This window comes from Corvus kubaryi, unplaced genomic scaffold, assembly GCF_017639235.1.
Source record: "Corvus kubaryi isolate FWS band 111438036 unplaced genomic scaffold, C.kubaryi_AGA036_p1.0 66, whole genome shotgun sequence".
Taxonomy (NCBI): domain Eukaryota; kingdom Metazoa; phylum Chordata; class Aves; order Passeriformes; family Corvidae; genus Corvus; species Corvus kubaryi.
In genome coordinates, this window is record NW_024582054.1 from 29,916,390 (window position 1) to 29,942,252 (window position 25,863).

Below are 25,863 nucleotides of genomic sequence, written 5' to 3' on the forward strand. Positions count from 1 at the left end.
AGGTGTTTGTAGCAGGATGCATGCTCACTGAGTAGCATCCCTTCCTCTGTATTTCAGTTGTTAGAACAAGGGAATTTGAGACCCCCATGTGGAGTAACACTGCAGCCACATCTGGAGTTACTAGCACAAGATAATTGTGGACCTGTTAGAGTGTGTCCAGTGAGGAGGGCACAAAGATGATCAGAAGGCTGGAGCACCTGTCCTGTGAGCACAGGCTGAGAGACCAGGGGTTGCTCATCCAGGAGAAGAAGAGGCTCCAGGGAAACCTCGTTGCAGCCTTCCAGCCCTTGTGAAAGGGAGCGCATAAAAAATCGGGGGAGACTGACTTTTTACATGGTCGGATAGTGATAGGGCAAGGAGAGGTTGAGATTACACTTTAGTAAGAAGTTCTTAACTGTGGGGCTGCTGAGGCCCTGGCACAGGTTGCCCGGAGAAGCTGTGGCTGCCCCATCCCTGGAAGTGTTAAAGGCCAGGTTGGATGGGGTCCTGGTTAGATGAGCTACATGGTCTAGTGAAAGGTGTCCCTGCCCATGGCTGTGGGGTGAAATGAGATGATCTCTAAGGTCCCTTCCAGTCCAGACCATTCCATTGTTCTATGATTTTGAATGAAGAACATAAGCTAATACTGGAGAAAGCATCATTGATACTAATGCAGTAAATTTCTTTATAGAAAATATAGATGAAGATCCTGTGCGTATTAGTCAGGATAATGACTCACACCACTGGTAAATTTGCAAGAAGTTTGCTTGAGTAACAGTTTGTGGAGTTTGGGAGTTCTTGTGAGCAAAGGAGCACAATTGATCTCAGCCTGAAATGAGGATTTTATTTTACAGCTGCATGCACAATCCTGTGAGCGGTTTGTTTCACTCTTTTGTGCTCTCTAATTCAGAATCTGTTGAAATGTAGGTTCATCCCCCATTTATATTTAAATTTCACAAAAAATAAGAATCTTCAAAACTTCAAGGCAGCTCTGGGGAGCTGTGTCTGCCTGGAAACAGCACATTCAATGACACTGGTGCTGTAGTTCAAAAAGTCACTACTCGCATGGAAATGATGGAATTTCTTATCCAGTGGATGACTTACCATTGTCAAGAAGAAATTCACTGAAGTATTTGTGAGAAGTCGATGGAATTGAGTTCCTGATGATTTAGTGTTAGCATTATGTAAGCTGTCACTTTGCCCACAACTTATTTCTAAACCTCTCTCCTGCTTTTTGATTTCCCGTTGCTTCCTTTGAGAAGTCCGAGATCACTGACGTAAAGTAGCAGCAGCAGTTTTGCAGCATATTTCTGTCATGGAAAAGTTTAAAATGATTTTAAAATGTAATTTTTACGCTTCCTTTCTCCTTTCAGTATCAATATTCATACTCACTAAAGACAAAAAGGAAAAAGTTTTCAATGGCTGCTCTTTATGAAAAGGTTCTGCAAAGAGAATGGCTGGCTGGTAGCTCATTATCAGTGACAGATCAGAGTTGCTGTCTTATGAGGCCACAGCAGTCTCTGTTTCACTTCACTTCCTCGTTCCCTGGTTTTTATACTCTTCTTTTTCTCCACTAAATGAAAAGTCTTGCTGTCCCACTGAATAGTTTAGGTAGAGATGGAATTGCATGAAAATAAGCAGATTTTCTCCAGCCCTGAGGCTAATCTTTACAGTAAGTTAGGAACTTCTGAATAAATTCTGGTTTGTATTCTTCTTCTGTGTTTCAAGTTGTACTAGAACACTACTCTAAGCAGTTTCTAATTTAATTGAAATATTTCCAGCTGTTTTACCAACCCTTTCAGAATTGTAATGTCTGTATTTGATGTGACTTCAGCAGTTCAGAGGGCAGTTTAAATGTGCTTCCCAATTACTCTAGGAAACTTTACAAGATGATAACAAGCATTACAAGATGGCAGTGCCTGTTCTTGGTGATGAAATGTCTTTGACTGGAGTTAAATAAGCAAAGGCAGCTTAAAAAGCTCATGTAATTAATTCTAACTAAAGGTGGCAATTGGATAAAGGAGAAAAATATTTTCCATTATTTTAACCCTTGGTTAAAATAAGGAATTTTCCCTTGGGGAAAAATAAGCATTTAATCTAACAAAATAACTTAGGGAAACACTAAAAATATAAAGAGCAATTAAGTCATAAACTACAAACCCATGTTTTGTTTATTTTTTCTTTTGCAGCTTGTATATGAGTTTTTCATACGATTTTTGGAAAGCCAGGAATTTCAGCCCAGCATTGCCAAAAAGTACATAGATCAGAAATTTGTATTGCAGGTAAGCTGGTGTGTTGTCTTTAAAGGCTTAGTGTTGCTCTTGAAAAAAAAAATTCCTTTAAAAAGGTTTTGTTCAGAAGTTGAAAGTATAACTTTATTTGCAACAGAAAAAGGCTAAACCAGCACCTACAATGAAAGTTTTCAATCTGTGGAGATAGTGGAAAAAGGTGTGTGTGTGTGTTTATATGTCAGTCTCTGTTGCTATAGATACCTAAAATAGATTATTTGGATCCAGTTTTGATACCTCAGTCAAAATATTTGACTTTCTGGTTTTGAGAGGGAACTGAAACAGTAATTGAAAAATGAAAAGTTTGCTATCAAGTAGTTTCAAAATGCTGCTCTCTCTATCTAGAGAGACTACTTAAACACCAGTTTTAATGTGTCTTACTTAATATTGTTTATATATACGGAGGTGGTTGAAGGAAGTTGTTTTCTGGGATAAGCCAGGACACTCCACAGATACATTTTTTGTCTTCAGATTTGACAGCAGGCCTGTCTTGAGGTTTCTTTTTCCTTCATCAATTTTTGTATAACTGCAAAGTCAGAAAGAACTTTGTGCTTGCTGCTGTCTATAGCTTGCTTTTGAAATCAGGGGAGTTTAGAAAAATTAGTTAGAAAAGGGAATTCCTTGCAGGCTGACAGTTGAATGAGAAACAAACTAGAGTTGGCAGGAGATACTCAGCATTTCTGAAGACCTTTCTCTTGCCCCGTATCACTTGTGGAGCTTTTATTTTCCCCTCTAGTGCTCAGGCAATAAAAGTTGTGCTTTTACTGTTAATATATGTTGTTTGGATGAAGAATACCTGAAAAACGTAGTGAAAAGAGCAATTTCTTTCCTAACATTCAAAGTTTCGAAGAAAGGACTTCAATTTCCTTCTCAGTATCACAAGACCACCTTCACCCTATGAAAGCAATAGGATATAGTTATGTTTTTATTTTATCCACCTCCTAAATACAAGAGAATTTTTCATCTGGATCAAACTTCTGGTGGTTTCCTTTTTGTTCATCTCAGTAGTGATTTGAACAAGGAGGTGCACCAATGTGTTCATCCAGTACCTGGTGGAGATAAAAGAATATGCATGGTAAATCATTCCTGACAGGTTTTTGCAGGCCTGTTTTAGTTTGATTAGATAGAGCACGATTGCATCAGGATGAATGCATGTGCTCTCCTTCAAAATCTAGTAAAAATAATTCTCAGATGCTCCTGTTCTGTGCTGCTGAACTTGGTCATGACTGGCAACATCCCACTCACACCCTTTTAAGACTTTCAAAACTGTCAGTTTGGCACAGGAGAATAGGTCTAAACCAAGGATCTTAATTTTTTTTTTTTTTAATCCTGCTAGTTTTCATTAAATCTACTAAATGGAAGAATAATATCTACTGAAAGAGGTGAATATGAGATTTTAAAACCTACGTATAGGAAAATGTATGATACGACAATTAAGAGGTCAAAGGAGTTCCAAGGGTTCCTATGTTCTTGCCATGTGGTTTGGTGATGCACGTTTTTATATCGCTGTGCACAGTGTGTCTATTTAAAATGCCCATTTTTCTATAAAAAGTTCTATTCAGCCATATATAGAGATGTATATATATACACACACAAGCAAGTAGATATATTTCCATGTGTGTAAATACTTTGTGGTGAGCTGTAGGAACTGGGGTGGCCTTCTACTTCCTGTTATTTGTTGTGTGTCAGGAGTAACTCCTGAGTATTTGCAACTAAGACCACTTACACAGGAAAGCAATTTGAGACTTAAGAAAATTAAGTATTTTGGTGTCTCATGACACTGACAGCCCAAGTGGGACAGTATTTGGAATCAGCTTTTTCTCAAAACTGATTTTTAAATTTTTTTTTTAAATTTTAATGAAGTGTTTCTTGGCAGTAAGGATGCCTTTATGGAAAAAAAATACTTAAAAAGATACAGTTTTTTTAATGGACTTTTTTCAAACTTTTTTGCTTGTTTACTTGCTTTTTGCATTTGTTTTTTTAAGTATAGCTGTGTTTCTGGCTTTCAGCTGTATGTTTTAATAAAATACTGTATTTACCAGTGTAGCTGTTCATCTCTAAAGCCTGCTTATGTACAGTTTGAAATGGTTGGCAGTGGTTGCTAAGAGACATACAATTCAAATATATCCACAAGTCTCTGTGTTATGTAGGTTGCTATTTTGGAAAATTAATTTCCCTTTTCTATGTATGTTTAGAATAGTCAACATAAATTATAGAAGTCTTGCAGCTCATCCATAAAAATAAGACTTTACTGTTGAAACCTGATAACAAATTGGACATAGCAGAATAACTGTCTTATTTATTTATTTTTTTTTTAATGAGACACTGAGTCTTAGTTTAGCAGTGTTTTCAGAGAGGATCTGCATAAGAGAACTGGAAATATAAATACTTTTCAATCCAGTAAGAAAACGAAAAACCTAAGTGCTTCCAGCTGTTTGCTGTCTTAGGGTGAAATGTGCTATTTGGGGAAGGATGAGATGACTATTTATTTATTTAACTGTAGAACTAATTGAACAAAGTAATGTGTTTATAACCTCTGGAGGGCAGCTGACAAACCTCATACTTGCCTCATGAAATTCCCACCACAGATTCTTACTGCAAGGAAAATACAGTGAGGTCTCATTGCAAGCCACAGAAATGTTCAAAACAATGAGGAAGAATGTGTGCATCAATCTTAGACCTGGATGTTAGAAAGCAAAATCCCAGACAGTGTAACAACTTTTAATCATATTTTTTCTTACCTTTTTCACCTCCTCAAAGTTGTGTAGCAGTTTAACAGAGATCAGGTGTAGCATACATACACTGACATATCTACTTGTAATAGGTATTTATAATTTATCTGTTTGGGAACCTAAGATAATCTTGTTTTCTGCCACTCCTGTAATGATTTTCTGACAGCATCTTGCCCATTTGTAAGACCTGTTTGACAAACTGTCTTTATTTCTCCTGCAAGACAGGTACTGCTTGACAGTTAGTTTCTTTTTCATGCAGGACAGATAGGGTTGCTTATAATTACTAAAAATTACCTAAAATTCCCTGTTTTCTGCATGTTTGTGGCAGTTGGTTGGGCTTTTTGCTTTTAAGTAAAGTTTACCTCTGAATTTATTCCATCCACCAGAATAGCCCATGTTGTGGTGTCACAAAAAATGAAGAAGGTAGCTAAGGGGAAGCTTATCTTTCGTGGCACAGGATTCAAGGGGAACAAAACAAAGATCTGCAGGTGATATTCCTGCTGCTCATTTCATGCAGCTTCAGGTGTCAGTGTTTGGGATATATTTTGTACAATACCAGACACTGGAACACCTCTCTTGACTGAGTCTCACATAACTATTTTGCAGTTTAAGAGCTACTTAGTAAATGTGGGTTTTCTGTTGTTGGGTTTTTTTCCTTTGTTCATTGTTTTGGTTTGTTTTTTTTAATTGGCATTGATAGTGAAATCACCGTTTTGTTCAAAGTGAAGGATTAATTCCCTCTGATGCTTTTGATTTGTGTCAATTGGTGGAGATCCTGTAACAGCAGATCCAGTGCTGGCATGGACTTCCCTGTTGAGTCTTTCCACAGTGTGAAGGCCATGCAATCACTGGGAAGGCTTAAGAGCTCATCATATAAATTACAAGCAATTAGAAAAATGTGACCTTGACACAATGTTGTAGAACAAAGTATTAGAGCAAATGAGGATCTTTTGGTTCTGCAGAGTCAGGGAATGGTGGATTGTAAAAAGCAAACTGTCTTATCATGTTTATTTTTGGGGAGAAGGAAGCACTTGGGAACCAGTTAATCACAAATTTATTATTCTGAGTTTTGTGATGTTGTACTGAGGTTCCAGCAGATTTTTTTTTAATACTGGATATCTACTCTTTGGGTACCATGGATGTCAAATTCTTTCATTCATGAGTTTTCATGAATTCAGTTTCATACAGAAGCCTGTGTGCCGTACTTGTCAAATGTCTCCTGTTTCAGTTCTCTTTTTCCTTTAAACGCAGCTGTTGGAGCTGTTTGACAGCGAAGACCCTCGAGAACGAGACTACCTAAAAACAGTCTTGCACAGAATTTATGGCAAGTTCCTGGGTCTTAGAGCATTTATCCGAAAACAGATTAATAATATTTTTCTACGGTAAGTTGTGGAAGAAGGTGCTTTTTGCTTACGATCACTTTAGGAAACTGATATATCGCTTATATTTAACTTTTCTTTTTTTAGATTTGTTTATGAAACTGAACACTTCAATGGCGTAGCTGAACTGTTGGAAATTTTAGGAAGGTAAATGGGTCTTTATTTATTATCTAACTCGACTTCCCTTGTGGACACGTCAGGATAGTGTCAGATTCAGAAGAAGTATTACGATAATCCCTGATTCTGAAAACAGATGTGTGCACATGCTCATCTTTAAGCCCATGTGCAAATCTCTGTCACATCTTTGCCAAGAATATATAACTGTATGCAAGTTATAGCCAAAGTGTTGGATGGATTTTATGTGTATGAGTGCATTAATTATGGCACACTTCATCCTTACATGCTGTAGGATTATTTTCTTCTGAGCACACTTAGCAGAGTGAATGTTTTGAGTGAATCTAATTTTGGTAGGTTAATTACTCAAGACCACCTTGCTTACATGAATTTACAGACCACATAGACAAGGTCTTATCTGTTTGGCAACAGGTTTGTGCAGCTGTTTATGTGATTATTTCTAATGGGAGCTGGATTGCTACCTAGGTATGTAGTGCCCTGCTAATATACAGCAGGACCAAAGTCAGCACCTGTTTACAAATGCTATTTGTAAACAGGTGCTGACTGCTAAATATATTTTAATCTAGGAAGTGCTTGTTCAGACCTCAGTATTGCTTTCTGTGATGATGACACTAACAAATATTTCTTTTCTGATTTTCAGTATTATCAATGGTTTTGCTTTACCTCTCAAGGCAGAGCATAAACAGTTTCTGGTGAAGGTGCTGATCCCTTTACACACTGTCAGGAGTTTATCACTCTTCCATGCACAGGTAGAAATTACAGAAATATTTTTTTGCTCAGTAAGAATTATACGTATATTTTTTAAGGTTGCTTTGTGAATTTCATTACCTGCACATAAAAAGTGGGGGGAAGTTCTGAAATGTGGAAAAAAATACAATAGATTTTTTCAAAATTCATTCAATATACATTGTATGATAAATATCTAGCTTCTCTTCTGATGAGATAATTAAAAGCATAACATACATCTGTAATATTTTGGAAATTTTATTTAGTGGTTAAACTCTCTCACTAGGTTTTCCTCTCTACTCTTTTCTCATTCTCACAAGTGTGCCTTTCCCATCCTCTCTCCCAAGAGGATGTTTGGGTTTCCTTAGTCTTGTGCTGTCAAGGCTCTTCTTCACCCTGGCAGCCTTCTGAATACTAATACCCACATTTTTGCATTTAATATTCTCCCTCACAGATTCCTTAATACTGCATTTATGCTCTCATACATCTTTTTATACCTCCAGCTTTCATGACGTAATTTTCCCTCTGATAACTGCTACCTGTTGCCTTTCTCTCGGATTTTCAGATAGTGCAGTATTTCTTATGGTGATAAAGCTCTGCTTTCTAAAGATGTTATTCCAGGTTTTAGCTGTGTCCACTCATCTTGCAAGAATTCTCACGACTTTGCTGTATAAAATTAGTAAAAAGACGCAGTTAAAGAGAATAGCAGAAGCTTCAAAACATTGCCTGTATGACTGTATTTAGAATTCCAGGTTGTTCTGATTTTTATTTTATATGTTACTTTGTCACTAATTGTTTGTGTAAAGTGTTCTGTCGTTTCTTATAAACTGAACTTTGAGTGGATTTGCACAGTGCGAACTGCATCTCAGTTTAAAATTTGATGCAGTTTGAGAAAGCTGAATAGCATCTTGCCTTAAGTGTCTCTTTTTCAAAGAATTAGGGTTTTGTGGTTTCTTTATAGAAATGTTCTAATTTTGTTCTCTTAAATTCTTACCTCTTTACAGCTGGCGTATTGCATAGTACAGTTTCTGGAGAAAGACCCCTCACTCACAGAACCAGTAAATATTTCTTTCATACTTCTTTTTTTTCCACTATGAATGGTTTACCCTGTTGAGAGTAAAGTAAAAAATTTAACTTCTATTTCCTTCTAATTTAGGTCATTAGAGGTTTAATGAAATTCTGGCCAAAAACCTGCAGTCAGAAAGAGGTAAGTGATATGCTAGTATTTAAAAAAAAAAAGTTATTTTGCTCTAGAACATAATAAGCAGGGAATCTTTAAATATTTCCTCATTGATAGCACATGCTGAAGTGAATCTTGGTATTATTTCTTGTTATGATTTTTCTATACTTTAATTCTGTTTTTGTGAACAATTTTGACTTTGAAAAGTTTGATAACTGTGGTTTCTATTCACAAAATAAGTACTGGTATTTCTGCAGAGAATTTTTTAGAAAGGAGAATGTAAACACAGATGAGGATAGGTTGGAAAACTGTTAGATTTGGAATTATTTATATGTGAAGGTAGTGTTTTTCCAGTGAGGATGAAAGATACTTTCTGTGGTGTTTACCTACTAAACATGTAAAAGATGCAGTTAAACATGTGCATTTTTGTTTCAGGTGCATATCAGTTTCCCTAGTGAGGTTTTGTGGAATAGCAAAACTGTTATTTTGCATATTGCTCTCAAAAATGAAGTAAAATTAGGAGAATCTCCTTAGTTATTAAAGTTTAAGCCTTGGACAGATCTTTGTATGAGACAAGGTTTTCAGCGTGGATATATATACTGGTGCAATTCTGAATTTCGTTGTAAAAAACCACTTTAAAAGCAGCACTTGAAGAAATGTTTTAAGGGACTGAGTCGAGAAGCTGCTAAAGGTAGAACAGGGGACATTTTTTGAGAGAGGGTCTTACTGAGCTAGTGAGGTTTCCATTTCTCCCTGGAGCAGTAGAATTTGAAGGTTACCAGCGTTCTGCAGAACAAGATGATTTGGAGGTTTTATACTCAATGCTTTCTTTTTTGTCTTTAGGTCATGTTCCTAGGAGAGCTGGAGGAAATCTTGGATGTAATTGAACCATCACAATTTGTCAAAATCCAGGAACCCTTGTTTAAACAAATTGCCAAGTGTGTCTCTAGCCCTCATTTTCAGGTCAGTGGCAGAGGTTATTGTTTGGATAGGAATGTATAGTCTTCAGTTTCAAACATAACACCCCCCAAATGTAAATATTATTTTACGTTATGTTTTTACATACTTGTCTTCTGTCAAAGAGGGTATGTTGGGGTGGAAGGTTAAGTCTGAGCTCCTTGAAGACTTGTTAGAAGTGTTTGGGGTTACAGCACAGAACTTGTCCTTCTGAGCCCCTCACAGATCCTTAACATGTGTCCAGGCAGACTTTGAGCCCTTCTCACTGTGAGTGACTGGTCCTGGCCGTATAGACCATGGAGGATGTATTTGCTGTGTGGTTTTGGTGCAATATTATGCAGTTCTTGTTTTCTGACTTGCTTCCTTCTAACCACGTAACCACGTGTCTGGTTAGAGGTGACAGAACCTGTGGCCTGTTTTAATCACATTGTATAATGGGAAGGAGGGGAATGAATGAGATGTAAATGGATATTGAAGAGGATATAGAGTTCATGGCCTGTAGTGTCTCCATATTAAGCCTGGTGATCTGTCCTGGCACAAAGACAGATGTGACTTTTCAGCTCTTCCTTGGACTGTGTCTTTTTTGTCATAATTTAGATCAGCATCCTCCTTCCTACCCCCCAGCTCCTCTCCAGGGTTATTACTGTCCTTAGGACCTTCCCCACACCTAAAGTTTCTCCTCTCTTATCCAGCCCAGCTGCTGGGCTTTTCCCTGTCTCCTTCCTCTGGTATTGCAGCAGTGCTGGGATACCAGAGGAAGGAGAACTGCACTCTTCCTGATTTTCAGGGAGAGGGGCAATGGGAAGTCTCTCTGCTCTCCCTTTCCCTCTCCATCTGCAGCACTGATGCTGTGTCTGCACCCAGTTTTTGGTGAGCAATATAACACATGGCTCAGGAAATAGAGAGTGGGTGCTGTGGGATCAGAACAACAGGATAAAAACTTAGTTCCATTAATGTGTGTTATGCTACTGATTAGAGTTGTTTAATTCCAAAAGTAATGACTCCTGTTAGCTGATCTTTGTGAAGTTTCTCTGTGATTAGTTTTTCCTTCAGAAAATCACAAAATTACAGGTATCTGAATTCCTGTTAATATTTTATTTCTTTGACTCAAAGGTGGCTGAAAGAGCGCTGTATTATTGGAATAATGAATACATCATGAGTTTGATAGAGGAGAACTCAAATGTTATACTTCCCATCATGTTTTCCAGCCTTTACAGGATTTCTAAAGAACACTGGAATCCGTAAGTTTGTGCATTTATGCTTTATGTCACCATTTGATATCCCACTGATAAACTTAGGGAATGTCTGCTGAAGAACATCTGAATGGGAGAGATCCAGGCTCAAAGCTGCTTTGAGCAAGTGCAGCTCTGTTAATGTCAGTATATATTAGTCTGCACTTGAGTTTGTCTCAGTGTTTTTAATTAACTGTTATGTGTACAAAAATGGTTACCTTGTGGGATAAAAATAGACTTTCTCACAAGTTGGAAACAAGAAGAAATTAAATGTTACATTGTTATTGAAGGAAAAATGTTGCTCATCAAGTGTTTCTCCTCATTTTTTTTTTATAAATGGGTTGGCTCTGATTGTAAATTGTCTAGAAGATGATCACTTGGCATTAATAAACTTTGTGGCTGTATCATGGACTGATACCTCTGGGAGACTTTTGGTGTTGGCATTTTTTTAAACATTCATGAAACATACAGACATCAGTATATTCTTAGGTTGGGTTGTTTTTTCTAAATTTATTTAAATACAGCTGTTCTCTATTACAATAATTGAGCAGTCACTTTATAGTGATATCCTGATAATTAGGTATTTTTATTTTAAACTGAATGACCTAATTGTTTTCATGAAAAATTCTATTACAGTTAGATGACATATATCCTATATTTTAGTTAGAAAGTTTTTCTAATTCAAGATGGTTACCATTTAGTAAACACAGGATTTTTAATGAGCTATGCTATGTTCAGGTCCCAGTTGCTTTGAGACCTTACTGTAAAATATTTCATCTTTTCAAACATTGGTCTTTTTGTTCTGTACCTAGTCAAACTCTCAAGTTTGTGTGCTTACAGGACAAATCTAATGCTGCTGGAAAGCTTCTGTAACTTAACACTGATCACAAAGGAGCACTTTCCATGGCACAGTATTCCAGTACCAGTCTCCAACCTTTTATATTAGGCAATGGGATGCTTCTGGTAATGAGAATATTCCAGTATCCCAGTTCACAGAGTTTTCATACCCATAGAAATTTTGTTACACGAACCAGGCAAAGATGCATCGAAAATAAAGGAGATATTTAAAGAATTTTTATATTTATAAGAAAATTTTTCACGTAGGCAACAAAAATGAAAGTTTATTTAAAGAGATGAGAGAGACAGGGGTGCGTGGGAAATGGCACATAGTTTGTGTGCTGTAAGGATTAGCTCCAAAGGTTCCTGGCACTTGTACTGTTGATTCACTGCCTCTTGGCTAAAGAGCTGTTTCTTAAGCAGCCCTGGGTCTGAATATGGCAGCCAGAGTAGTGGATCAGGAACTGTGAAAGGGAAAATGGTTATGAACTGTATGAGCACAAGGAAATCACTCTTGAAATACAGCTTTGTATTTTGCATAGATGCACTGAATATTCAGCTTCATAGAAGAGTCATAAGGAAATATGAATCACTCTCATTTTGTGTTTGAATTCTATTCCTTCTGCCAGCGTTGATGATTTGAATCTCTGAAGTTGCATTCAGAATTGCTCCACAGCATGAGGGAAGAGTCTGTAGTTATATGTAATAGCTTTCTGTTGTTGCCTTTCACCTTAGAGTTTTGGCCTGCTCCATTTCAGTAGTAAGCAGGGACATGAAAGCTGATTCTCACCTTTAAGTATGTTAATCAAAAGTAGTTTCACTGAAATCAAAGAATTTACATAACCATACTTGCAGGAACAGAATTGGTCACAGAAAAGCTGGGAAGAGAAGACATTTTTATTTCACGTTTGATTTCACCTGAAACTAATGGATTCCTTTCTTTCTTCTTCCGTGTTTCACAGGGCTATTGTGGCTTTAGTCTACAATGTGTTGAAGGCATTTATGGAAATGAACAGCACCATGTTTGATGAGCTGACAGCCACTTACAAGTCAGATCGTCAGCGGTAACTTTTTAAAGCTTTTTTTTGCCAGCTGTGCATACAGCCTGCAGTTTAGTTCTCCCCTTACACTCAGGTGCAATTGCATAATCTCACACATAATAGACACTGCCCCATTTTTGTCCTTGCCTGCTCGTTAGGCTTCCCACTGCAGGATGTGAGATTGTGTGCAGGTTGTTCTTTAGCCTTTATTAAATACAGGATCCATTGCGTTGCTTGGGAGTCCACATTCCTCATGCAATTCCTTTTTGACTCCACATTCCAAAAGATGTAGGTGTATCAAGAGCTTCAATAATAAAAGAAGAACAAGGGTTTAAAGATAAGACTTTGCTTAAAGACTTTAAAAAAAAAAAGTTACACTGAGGTTTGGAAAGAGACATGAGGGAAACCCCAAAGATTTGATTTTCCAAACTGCTGTTTGTAGGCTGGATGTGGTCTTAAAGCAAAGAGACATCTCTCAGCCTTTATGTTCTTATTCAGAGGTTCTGCTGTATCTGAGTCTTTCAGCATGCAAGATCCATTAAATACACCACTCATAGAGGCATTAGTTCAACTCCAGTGGCTCCTTGTCTTTTCTCCTACTTTCCTTAATCTTTATTTCTCAGTTACAGTGCAACATCTTTTCTCAAAAGTTTCACCTTATGCAAAGATTAGGTGAAAAAAGGAGGAAATTTCAGGACCTTTGAACAGTTTGCAGCTTCATTTAAGTCATACCTTTGCTGTGACTCACAGTTCCCCCAAGCAGTGCAAAGGACACTGCATGTCAGCAGAGGTTTTTTAGGTAGTCCAACCTTGAAAGTCTCTTGGCTGTTGTAGTTATTTGATTTGTGTGACTGGAGTCACACTGGCCTTTCATTCCACTTTGTTCTAAACCCCAAAAAATCTGCACATAACAGGCTAGTTCATTAATATGGTGTTTTACTTTTAGAGGCTTGTTTAGAAATATATTTAAACTAAGCCAGATATTCTTAATATGTATTGATAAATAAGTGCCAAACTTCTAGTGCAGTTGAGACAACACCATGTGGTTTCCTAGCGAAAAGGCAGAGAGTTTTAGGACTGATGGTCTAATCCAGCTGTTCACTGAGGCAGCTTGGTGACCTAAATCAATTTGTGGTTGCACTTTGCCCCTTAAGATGAGGAATTTTGCTCTGAACAGGACCAGACACTGCAGTGGTGTGTCTCATGTCTGGATAATGGCGGAGGTTTAGTGGCTGAACTGCATGAAGAATTTATTTTGCACCTGCTGACATTATTTCCTACCAAGGCTGGTGCTAACCATTTATCCATTTTTATTTACTTCTTATAATTTTAAAACATGAATGTATAAACTTTTTTACCTTACTGTTTCCAGAAAATTTTTAGCGTTTAATAAAACCACACTTCAAAAGGATAGCTTTGATACCACTACAAGCTTGAGGAGAAATACGTTCAATATTACTGGCTAGGATAGGTCAAATAGGTAAGTGGGGTGAGGTGATCATCCTCTAACAGGCCTTTAGGTAAGCAGGCATGTATTTCCTAGTGATTAGAAGATAAATATTGGTAAGTAGCCTGAAAACGTAAGGCTATTTCACTTATTTTTGTATTTAAAGTATTTTCTCGTAACAATAGGCTCATTTTTTTTTTCTTTACTGTTCTTCAGGGATTTATCTGAAAGTTGTTTGTATTTTTTTACATGTTCAAAATCCTCTTGGGAAATCAAAATCCCAAACAAATGAACCAGATGTTGGCATTTTGACTGAAGCAAAATGTGTAGGAATGTTTCTAATCCACTGAAATACTTTTCAAGACTTGTGTAATGTGACTGGCAGAGAATCTGTGTATCTGTCATTGTTAGATTTCCATTTCATCTAAACCTACAAGGTGATGTAATAGAACTTGAAAGCATTTTGTGCCTTGCAGTATCGAGGAGATTTATTCACAGTAAGCTATGGCAGAGACAGGAAATTTAGAAAGCAAACAATGCAGGTAAAGTAAATGTTAGGTTTGCTGTTTAATTTCCTCAAATCAACCACTGAAGTCTGTTGATAAAGCAAATGCTACATAGATCTTGCAGGAATTTGGTGTGGAAAAAAGAGTAACTCACTGAACAAAAGACACATCTTGTAGGTTGAACTTTGCCTTGGTTGGTGCCTAAGCTATAGGGAAGCCAGCAGTCAATGTAAGTAAAAACAGTGATTCTAAAGGAGTCAGGGAATGCTTTCCAGAAAGTGGCTGTGATTTATAAAATTATTTATATGCTTAAATAAATATAAAAATAATTAAATAACTTAGTCCAAAATGTTAATTTTTATAATTTTGACCGATCAATTCTGTAATAAAAGTCCACTGGGTTTTTTAATTTCTCATTGCAAATTAATGTCTTTGAACACTGTCACTTTGCTCAGCTAATATTTTAAGCTCTTCTCATACTACTTTGTTTAGTTATATTTATGTAGGTAACAAAGAAAAAAAAAGAAAATATAAAAAAAAATTAAGTATGTTAGGAAAATTGCAGTTGTGTTCAAGAAAATTAGTGCAGCTAAATTAATGTCAACTGTATGTTTTTTAACATAAATATTATACAGTCTTCTCTCCTGCTAACTCTTTGTTTTATTTCATCTGTCAGTGAGAAGAAGAAAGAGAAAGAGCGTGAAGAACTGTGGAAAAAACTGGAGGATTTGGAATTAAAGAGAGGTCTTAGACGTGATGGAATAATTCCAACTTAACAAAAAAACAAAACAGCATTATTAACCTGTGGAGTCACACATTTATGTAGTAGAAGATGGAGCAACAGTTTTCTGTATTGTGCAACTTTACAGTAGATTTCACATTTGTTTCATTATTACAACAGCACTGTATATACCTGTCTCTAAGTAAAGGAAAAAAATAAGGACTTTAATCCAAAGTTTGGACAACAGATGGACTTCTCAGAACTTTGCAAACATAATCATTGTTTTAACCCTTCTTTAAAACCAGTCTTCAAAGATCTGTTGATGAAAATTGCAATGTCAGATTCCATTGTCAGGACCTGTTCCTTATTTATCGTTAGCAGAGAGTATAATACGACTTTCAAATGTGAACAATCTTAAAATTTAGCTTGTCTTTCTGCTAAACTGTTACGTGTATTTATAGTAAAAGAGAAAAAAGACTGTCATTTCCTTATGAGTTTGTGTAACATCCTCCTTCTCTGGATAACTTTACTGTAATTTGACTTTCTTTTCCTTTTGCACATCTTCATAAGTTGAATGTCCATTCAGATCAGGGCCATGAAAAACAGTGGTCCTGAATAAAAGTTTTGTTTACTGGTGTGAGCATTTTTTTAGTACCAGGCTGTCTCTGGTGCTTCCTTAATTTGAACATTAGGAGTTAAAAAACAAGTAGGTGATAAACATAGTAGGAAAGGGAGCTTTGGATTTGTGCACCTATTTATTGCAAATCCAAATTAGTGTCCACAATCCTTGGGAAAAAAGACGGGCAGTGGTAACACCCTGGACTTCAATACCTAACCAGTATTAGTGATGCAGCATTGGACAGACGTACCAGAGTTGGTTTAAAAACACTAATGGCTAAATTATTACAGTATGTTCTTACTGGACCATTTAGGAAGAATAAAGACACATGCTAAACCACCCAAGCGTGAAATTGATCTCCAATGGTCATGGGTCTAATTGGAAGTTGAGTTGAGATTGCAGTTTGGATAGTTTGGAGTTGTTGCCTTACTTTTTAAAATGTATTTATAAAGTGTTCCAGCAAAAGAGGATGTAGCCTCTAAGAAACATACTCTAGTGTTTTTGTGGTTCTAGTACTATTACTCATCACAGTACCAGCCCTATGGTCTTAGCTGGAAAGGATTCTGGATAATACACTTCTGCATTCTCATCTGGATGCTCATTCCTAACTACTGTATTTGTTACCAAAAGTGGTTCTACAAATGCTACTGAAAAAAAATTCTGGAAATCCTAATGTTCTGAGTATTAATAATAAAGTTTAAAATGCTTTTATATCAAAGGTGCATTGTGACCAAATTGTTTAAAACAAAAGAGAAAAAAAAATACAAAAACAAAGAAGAGGGCTGTATTATAAGTATACATTATTGGCTATCTGCTTTGTATTTGAAAGTGGAATCTTACATCTTTGGTAGGTAAAATGCTGATAAGACTTATGTACAGTATATATTTAGCTAATGCAGTTGCATTATTCTATACCGGAAGGTATGTGTTTCAGGATTTTTCTCCAGGATGCTTTTGAACTGTTATAGACATATGACAACGGTGAATTGATAATCCTAAACCATCAATCCAGCAGTATTTACAGTATAAAAATGAATTGGTGTTCATGAGTCTTTGTGATAGTTGCAAACATGAATTTATGACCTGTTGCCATTGATAGAAATACAGTATAAATACAAGCTTGTATATTTTTCTTCCTACCATTTAAATATACAGTAGAATTTGAAGTTTTCTTGTTTTCAGGCACAGAAAAGAGGTAAAAAAGAATTCCCTCCTAGACTACTGACTGTTTCAGGATTATCAGGTCACAGTTTGTACTCCTGGGTCTGCACACACAAATGTTGTAAACTCAAGGTTTTGTAAGAACTTGACACTGTTAATTCTGGGGGAAAAAAAAAAAAAGTGGAACTAGTCATATGCAACACCAAACACAACATGATTTTATGGGATTAATATGAGCTTCTTTTAAGAACATTGACTGGGACGCAATGTAAATTAGGCAGTTACTGTCATAGTTGAAACATTTTATTTTAAAGTGCTGAAGCAAAGGTGCAAGCTGAAATACTGAAGATTAAATAAATTTATAACAAATCATGTCCCTTAGCCCATTGATTTTGACAGTGTTTTATTTCTGTTACAAAAAAACCCCAACAACTTGCTAGTGTGATTTCTGTGTGAAATGATTATTTCACAGTACAAGAGTGTGGACTCAAACTCATGCTCAAAGACTATGTTCCATTGTGAAAAACTGAGAAAGAATGGAGGAATAAAACTTCATGTTTTTCACCTGGTGGAGTAAAACACAACAATGTGAAATTAGAAAAAGCACCTTGTCCTGTACTTAGAGTTTAGGTGAGTGTTGTTTGTTCATAACTATTTTTGGTTTTGCCATGTCGTTCTGCTCTTGGTCATACAAAACTGACGAGAACCCACTGGGTTGCAATATTTCATTACCTCTGCCACGGGGGCAGTGGGGAGTGTCTGAGGTTTCCAGATGATTTATCACTTCTGAGAAGGGATGTTCCTTTAAGGAGGAGGAGATGATGTGCTGTTGTTCTGAAGTCACTTGACTCTAAAGGCTGGGTGCTGCACCTGAAGAAGCACTTGCTGCCAGGATCCCCCGTGTGCCGCCCTCCCAGCGCGATGTCCAGCCCCGCAGGGCTCCCACTGCTCCCGCTGGAGCTGCACAAGGAAGAGGAAGGCAGCCCATGGGCCTAAGTGTGATCAGTGTATCATAAATTATACTTTTGTTTGCTTCTTGAGTTCCACAAACCACCTTTGTTTGTGTCAATGTTGTTCTTGACTGCTCGTCCGGCAGGCATTGGGTTGGTCCTGCGTGTCCTGGGCCATATTGGTCTCAGGGGGAAGGGTTGAGTGCTGTCTGCTCACAGGAGAGAGCTGCGAGGGCATTGGGTCATGGGGATGTAACAACTGTACAAGTAAAGTTCCTCTCATACCCTCTGAATTGACCACACGTTGCTTTCTTCATCTTGCACGTCTCCCTTACTGTTTTCCTTTCATGGCTTTCCAGTGTTTTTTGTCTCTTTTCCAAAGGATGGAATGCTTTAAATAAAAGTATTCTAATGCTATTGGAGGGTTTGCTAGCAGGGTTACAGTAAATTTAATCTTGGTTTTGTTAGCATAAGTAAAAGGGTTTAATTTATTTTTTTATCTGTTCTCATATATGGAAAAATTAAGGGTGTTGGAGCCAAGAATTGCTTGAGTAAGAAATGCAGCAGCTGTACTTACATTATATGTGCGTAAGTACAGCCTTAGGCTGTCTCACTCGATGGAAAAGAAAATAGATTAGGAGCTCTAAAAAGCTGTTTCGTGAGGAGTGCGGAAGATGAGATCCTTCTCCCTCCAAGTAAAACCGACCTAACTTCCTTTGAGTTCTGTCTTTGAAAACAAAGATGCTCTTTTCTCTTATTTGTGTGACACCACTCTCTCCCAAAGCAGTTGCCCTAAAAGAAGACAAAGGTGACGATGCTCGAGATTGGAGAATGTTTTTATTTACATGTGGCTTTTTTATTTTGCCTCATGTGCTTCCCTTAGCAGCTCTGGAGTGAGCCATGAATTAGTTATTCCTAGTTGGTATGTGCAGCAGATTTTATGTAGCCCAGTTTTCCATTTTGAAGTCTATGAAACAGCATCTTGAAACAGAATGGAACTAATTTTGATTGAAAACTTTTATCCAAGTGTTGCTTCCCATCCACAGAAGCGTGCACTTTGTATCACGACCTCTCTAAGAGTTTTTGTTACTTGGATCACCTGCTGTAAATATGTTGTATTCATAACCTCATGGAGCCACGAGGAGTTTTCAAATATAAATAGTACTGATACATTTCTTGTTGTCCTATTTTTGATTGTAGTATAGTGAATGACCTGTCATGCTTTTTGTTTCAAGGTTAGCATTAGATCCATAGATCTTAATATTTTAGCATTTCATTGTTTAAGCAGGAGAGGGCAGCAAAAGTTCGTTTTTCCCCATAGGAATGCTCTGGTCCCAGTACTGTTTTTAAACTTAGATGCATCTAACTATTTGTGGGTAAGGGGGAAAAATGAAACATTTTTTATATATATTAAAAGGTGCATATGAAAATATAAAGACTGGTCCAACCAGACTGTGAAAATGTCTTCTACTCTACATCCAAGTAATAATAAAAATATCTTCCACCTCTGGATAAAGTACAAGCAGGTCTTAAGCTCTTGGATTCAAATGTCATTCTTTGGAAACAGTTTACTTTCTTAAAAATGGTATCAAAGAAACTCAAACTCAATGGTGCTCCCAGCTATAAATGTGTAATCTTCCTCTTTTGCACATGCTCAAGAGGCTCTGTACTGTGGGTGCATCTAAATAAAGAAGCAATGAAGTGTTTTCCAGGTGCTTGGCTTTTTTTTCCACCTCCTCCCATGTAAACTTCACGAGCCTTTTCAACAGTGAGCTTGGAATAATCAGGTACCCATCTGTGTATATTCAATGTAAGGACTCTTGTCTGGAGAAAAAAAAAAACCAAAAGAAAAACCAAGCAATGAGGTGGTAATTTAAATTTCAGCCGGAATTACCATAGTAAACACTCGGTTTTTATTAAGTTAATTTTTTTTCAGAGGTCCTCTGATGATGGTGAGTATCCTTGTACCTCACATAACTCCCCCTGTGAGGGAGGTCAGGAGCAGTGGATGCAGGAAAGGCATTAAAGCCACACAATGTTTTTTAGGAACCCTCTGAGCCTCACACTTTGCAGTTGGTGAAGGAATTTGTTCTTTTATGGCAGCATTCTACTGTTTCAGTCCTCGTGCTGTTCTGCCTTGCAGTTTGGAGGCGAAGGGAAAGGCTGAAGATGGTGCATGGGGGAAACCCTCTGGAGAACCATGGATAGAGCCTGGAAAGGGGCACTGCCAGTGAATGGCTTAGCAGCAGTGTAGGAGAGCTGGTTGTTTCAATAAAATGAGAAAATATTTATTAAACACCTGATTTTTAAATACCACGTTTTTAAAATAAGTTACTCCAATAGTCTAATCCTTAATTCTTTCCATTTTTTTTTTCCAACTTAAATTTTAAGGTGGTGGATCTTGCCTTTGTCAGAAGAGCTCATTATCACAAATCTCTTTAAATACTTGTAAGACAATATTCAGACCACTTAACAACTCCACGTCTCTCTACTTTCTTGTTGCAAGGCAAGTATTTTCTAAAGGAGTTAAGAAAAAAAAAGAACATGCAGTAAATTGGCCTCCAGAGTAGGATTTGTCTTCTTGCTTGCAAGTTGGAAATCAACCTTTACAGGATTGGAATTAAAAACTTAAATTAGTTTCCTACTTTTGGTAAGGATAATTGCTTTGCTAATTTTTCATCTTGGTCTTTCCTTCTCAGGGATGTTTTGGTTCCTCATACAGCAGCAGAATGTCTGGTTTATCCTGCGTTAAGTTTGGATCTCAGACCACAAGTGTGTAGCCTACAAAAGTAATTTTGTGTGCAGGTAAAGGCTGTTCCCAAGGCTGCATTAATTAGTGCCTCAAGGTACAGTGAAGGAATAGCTCAGGAGTTAAACTGGAAAATGATACAAGGTCTCAAATTATGGTCTATGGTTTTTTTAAAGATTAAACACAAGCTGAAGCAAATATCCTGAATTTGTTAGTAAATACCTTGAAAATAAATGTACTAGGCCACTGTGAGCAGTGACCACAGGCTTTTCTGGGAATTTCCATGACATGAAAAATGGTCATACAGAAACTTGATCTTGCACTATTTTTATGATTGATTGGGTTTGTTTCCCCCCGTTGTCCATCTTGTCTGTTCAGTATTAGTCCCCTTGAAGTCACTGAAGGTGTGAGAAGTTGGGGGTCACTTGGGAAGGATGAAAAGCTTGAGATGCATTTAAAGAAATGTCTATTTTTATACAGTGGTTCATACTTCGATACACACTTGAAAGTGTCTGGGAACTTGGCATTATCCCTGGATCTGGGAAGGGCTTCCAAGAAGAGAATGAGAAAGGAATATTCTACACAACACCTGAGCCTTGTCAAAACTTTTACTTTGCAAGCTTCCCCTTGTGTAAGAAGCCTCTGCGTTTCCCTGACAGGGGAAGCAGTGACCCTGCAGTGAGTATTCCTGGAGTCCCTGGCCAGCCGAGGATCCTGGGGCATAGTGGCTCTGAGAGCCAGGAAAGAAAGATCTTGTGTTTGCATGAGGATTTGTGCAGCCCTTCAGCAGTAAAGGCAGAGGTTACCTGCAAACCTTTTGTGAATTGAGCAGGCTCGGGTCAGGTTAGAATCTTCGCCTTTTGCTTCAGCACACATGGCTGAGCTGTGTGAGCAAACTGGACAAATGATCCAGCTCAGTTTTCGGTTTTAGTATTAATTCTGCAAAGTGTACTGAGTAGGATTACAGTTTATGCTCGTCTGTCATCCCAAAGGCTGTGCAGCGACTCCCCTGCTTTTTTAGATATTTGGCAATGGATATGATGTGCATGAGTGGAAAATCGCTGTATATATAACTGTCTCCAACCAATATGGGCACCTGCATTACATAATCTTCCATTTCAGGCATCTTGGAGGCACCAGGTTCAAGTCTGCAGGTGACAGATCTTGAAGTAAACTGCAACTTGGCAAAGGACGCTCTAGATTTCTGGAGCAGGGAAATGTGGAATTCAGACAGTGGTAATTAGTTTGTTAGTCCACAGACTGTTTCACAAGCACAAGGGGATATTATTGCTATTTGCTCTCCATGACACTCATCAGACTAATTGTCACGGTTAGTGGTTATGCACATTTCAAACATCAGTTTTGGCCAGACAGAAATGACTCAGGAATACAAAGGAAAGTATATTTCCTACTGCAGTGTGGTACCCCCAGCCCCTCTTTCTCCTGTGCTGCACTGAGTCTCTGCAAACACAAGTGTGAGGACTTGGAATGGGCTGAATTTAAGCAAAATGTACTGTTCTAGTTGAGATTGTCAGAAGGAAAACATAACTACAGACCAGGGGGCATTTCAGCTTTTTCCAAGCAAATGCCTTTCCACGTGGACAGCTAAAGAACTGGGAGATTTTTAGAGGTCCTTCCACTAGACCAGGTTGTTCCTAGCCCCATCCAACCTGGCCTTGAACACTCCCAGGGATGGGGCAGCCACAGCTTCTCTGGGCAACCTGTGCCAGGGCCTCAGCACCCTCACAATAAACAATTTCTTCCTAATACCCCATCTAACCCTGCCCTGCACCAGTTTGAAGCCATTCCCCCTTCTCCTCTCACTATGCACTGTTGTAAAAATCCCTCTCTGATCAATATCTGCAAAGATCCAAAGCTCACAATGTGCACAAGCCTTATGCATTCTTCTGCTGATACAATTTAGACAGGCCAAGCACGTGCAAGAGTTCTTGCTTGCTTGGAGTTTTTTATCTGAATTTGGGAGAGCAGAGGTGGCCGCTTGTCCCATGGAATTTTAGTCCCTTAACTTTCAACTTTTTCAGCTTCTTTTTTTCCCTGAAGTTTTCATCTGGTTTTCTTGCAATGGGAGTGTGTTAGTGACTTTCTCAGCAGTTCAAATGCAGTCTAGTAACAAAGATCCCCTTGGTTTGCATCAAGTGCTTCAGACTTGACCAAAACGAGAAGGGGCCCCGGCATTCAGGTGCAAGAGAACTTTCTTCCAGCAAGAATCAGGTGTGCCCAGAATGTACCCTTTACCCTATGGTTTCAGTTGCTTGGAAAAGAGATTAACTAAGTTAGACTGTTAAAAGACACACACACACACATACACACACACACTCTTCCTCTCCCCTTCCAGTAATAATTATATAATTTATATCACTGCTAAATCCACCATCATTAAACTGCTTCTCATTTCCTATTCTAATTTACCAGCCCTTCTAAAATAATTAGCATGATACGAATGCTGTATGTAACTTCATGGGACAATATCCAATCTATTACTGGGATTTGAAATCTAATAATTAAATTTATATGCTTGAATTCATTGTCTAGGTAAACAGAATCTATAAATAAGCCATTTAATGTCATAGTGGTTTTTTTTTTTAATTTGGTTGTCTATTAGTCACTGATGTAGAATATCCTGTTTTGATTGCATCATCATTGCAGCAGGGAGTGTGGGCATGGAATCCAGATCTTGCAGCAATAAATAAAACTTGGTTTCTAATGCTTAAGCTGTTGCTTCAACGTAAGCTTGATTTCATGGTGTTGCTGTTGGGCCAACTTTCATTCATTGTGGCAGGACAGTTCAAAGCAGAAACGGATTCAGTTTTATATCCCACTCCTTTATTGACCAGAAACAGAAAAATCAGATGAAAGGAAAGCATTTCTATCACAACAGTCTTTTTCAGTAGCCAGGGTAGGCAAAATACAGGTAAGGCTTAGGAGCAGTGATTTCAGGCTTGCTATGGAAATACTGGTAGTCAGCTAAACTTCCACGACCTTACTTCCACACTGGCTTGTCTCCTTCTGTGCTGCCTGACTTGGCAGCAGAGGAACTCCCTAAAACACATCACTAGAACGTGTTTTCCTTTACTGTAACCTTGAATTGTTTTCCATGTGTTCACATTCTCTCATTCCCATCCATTACCCTCATCAGTCCGTTCATGCTAGCATGTTTTCCAAGTAGCGCCTCACCTTCTGGAAGTGTCTCTCTCCAGAGCTGGGGCTGTTACCTCTTTGCCTTCAAAACAAGGACTGAGAAGGTGAGAGGAGGAGGAGGAGGAGGAGAAGGGTTTCTGGCATCCCTGTGCCAGTGGGATGGGAATGTGAGATTCAGGGAGGACATCCCTGCTCCATACGTGTTTCCCCCCTTCCCTGGGGAGGGAGGGCTGTGGGGTAACCCTCACCCACTCTCCATTGGATCCCCAGTCCTTAGGCTTTCCATCCCACAACACACTTCCCTGAGTTCTTCACTTCCCAAAGAATCAGATGCCGGGAGGGGAGGATATGCAGAAAAAAGATTTGTGTTATTCCAGAATAGAGTTTTTCCCTCTGCAGAAGAGGATTTTGTTTAAATCCCAAAGATAAATCAGGTGTTTTTCTATCCATGGATAAGGTTTGGGGTTTTTTTAAAGAACATTGTATTATTTTAACCATGACTGCACTCATATGAGCTTGAATGATGGAGATCTTGCCTTTTCCAAGTACGGAAACACGACGAGACAGATTAAGTACAGCTCTTCTGTAAACTGCAGGACTTAATTCTCTTCCTGCCAGACTCAATGATGGAAGTCCTGCTGCTGTCACCAAAAGTAAAATAAAGATCTGTGAGGAGATTGGACAAATCTGCTGTGTCTGTGTGGGAAAGTGGTCAGCACTAACAGGGGTGATGTGGACTCATTTCCTCTTCCTGCAGTAAATTGATCCTATTAATATCATCTACTATTGTGTGTACATTATCTGCGTGACCTCTGGAAAGCTTTTATGGATCTGAGCTTCAGAGGGAATGTGTGATCCCAGTGTGCTTCCTGCCTGTTTTACAATGACACCCATCAGCTCCAGAGAAAAATGGAATAAGTCTCTGCTGCATTATTTGTGATCAGTACCTGAGCACCCAGGTAAACACTTCAGCACATGCAGTGAGCCCCAGCCCTGGGGTGTTAAGTGAGGCAGTTTTTCTGAGGCTGTCTAGACACAATGTCTGCCGACAAAAGAATTTGGTTATGAACAGGGCAGCATTGTTCAGAAGATGTTATTCTGCTACTGGGGAAATGGAAAGGATTTTTTTTTCTTTCAGGAGCAGGGAACTGCCCTTTCCTGGTGCAGTTGTCATTTCATTACCAGTGTTGCTAAAACTTTTCTCCTCTGAGACTCTCCATTATTATGAATTACATAAAACATGCTGTCTTGAGAAAGAAACTGCTCCCCTATTCTTTGACATTAGAAAAAAGTGGAAAGTAGGAAGTATAACTTCTCTTTCTTTGTTTGGGGAATATCAAATGCGTCCAGGAGAGGTATTTTGTATGGACTGCAGTAAATGTCACTGTGATGCTGAGAAACAAAGTGTGTACCATCTGTTTTGGCACCCTGTAATGGAAGTGGACCAGCACTTTGCAGACCATGGAAAAGGGGAGCTTGTGTGGAGTGGTCTGCTCTGACCCAGACCTGAGAGGAGAGGGCACACTGGGGAAAAATGTGAGTTTGGGATGAAGTTTTATAGCTATAGCTGTGAGGTGAAAAGACCAGTCAAAATCTGTTCAAACATTTATCTGCCTTGAAAGATGATCAGATGTTTAAGGAATTAAGGAGGCAAGGCATTTTTGAACATGTCACATGTGTCTTATGTCCAGGAAAACACTTTACTCCTACTGCCCAGTGTATCAGGATATGGTTGTCTCAGCCATGTCACTCAGTGTGGATCTCTTGCTCTGACTGCCTGGGGGTGCTGGTCACCAGTGGCTGAACATGAGCCAGGTGTGCCCAGGTGGCCAAAAAGGCCAGTGGCACCTGGCCTGTATCAGCAAAAGTGTGACCAGCAGGAGCAGGGCAGTGACTGTCCCCCTGTGCTGGACACTGGCAAGGCCTCACCTTGAGTCCTGGGTCCAGTTTTGGGCCCCTCACTACAAGAAAGACATAGAGGAGTTGGAGCAGGTCCAGAGAGGGGCAGCAGAGCTGGGGAAGGATCTGGAGCACAAGTCCTGTGAGGAGCAGCTGAGGCACCTGGG

General features: G+C 38.5%; 1 protein-coding gene across 5 annotated transcripts in view; it reads left to right on the top strand.

Annotated features, from left to right (window-relative positions):
* The window catches only part of PPP2R5E (protein phosphatase 2 regulatory subunit B'epsilon), a 74,175-nt gene extending 54,580 nt beyond the window's left edge, over positions 1-19,595 (top strand). For 4 of the 5 annotated variants that reach the window (XM_042047817.1, XM_042047816.1, XM_042047818.1 and 1 more), the window contains 10 exons: positions 2,169-2,261; positions 6,251-6,381; positions 6,466-6,525; positions 7,154-7,262; positions 8,244-8,297; positions 8,396-8,446; positions 9,263-9,382; positions 10,490-10,617; positions 12,408-12,509; positions 15,115-19,595. In XM_042047817.1, the coding sequence (XP_041903751.1) occupies positions 2,169-2,261; positions 6,251-6,381; positions 6,466-6,525; positions 7,154-7,262; positions 8,244-8,297; positions 8,396-8,446; positions 9,263-9,382; positions 10,490-10,617; positions 12,408-12,509; positions 15,115-15,214 (948 nt within the window). In that variant the 3' untranslated portion in view covers positions 15,215-19,595. The remainder of the gene's footprint in view (positions 1-2,168; positions 2,262-6,250; positions 6,382-6,465; positions 6,526-7,153; positions 7,263-8,243; positions 8,298-8,395; positions 8,447-9,262; positions 9,383-10,489; positions 10,618-12,407; positions 12,510-15,114) is intronic. The other variant, XM_042047815.1, reaches the window with a different exon arrangement.
* Positions 19,596-25,863: the final 6,268 nt, after the last annotated feature.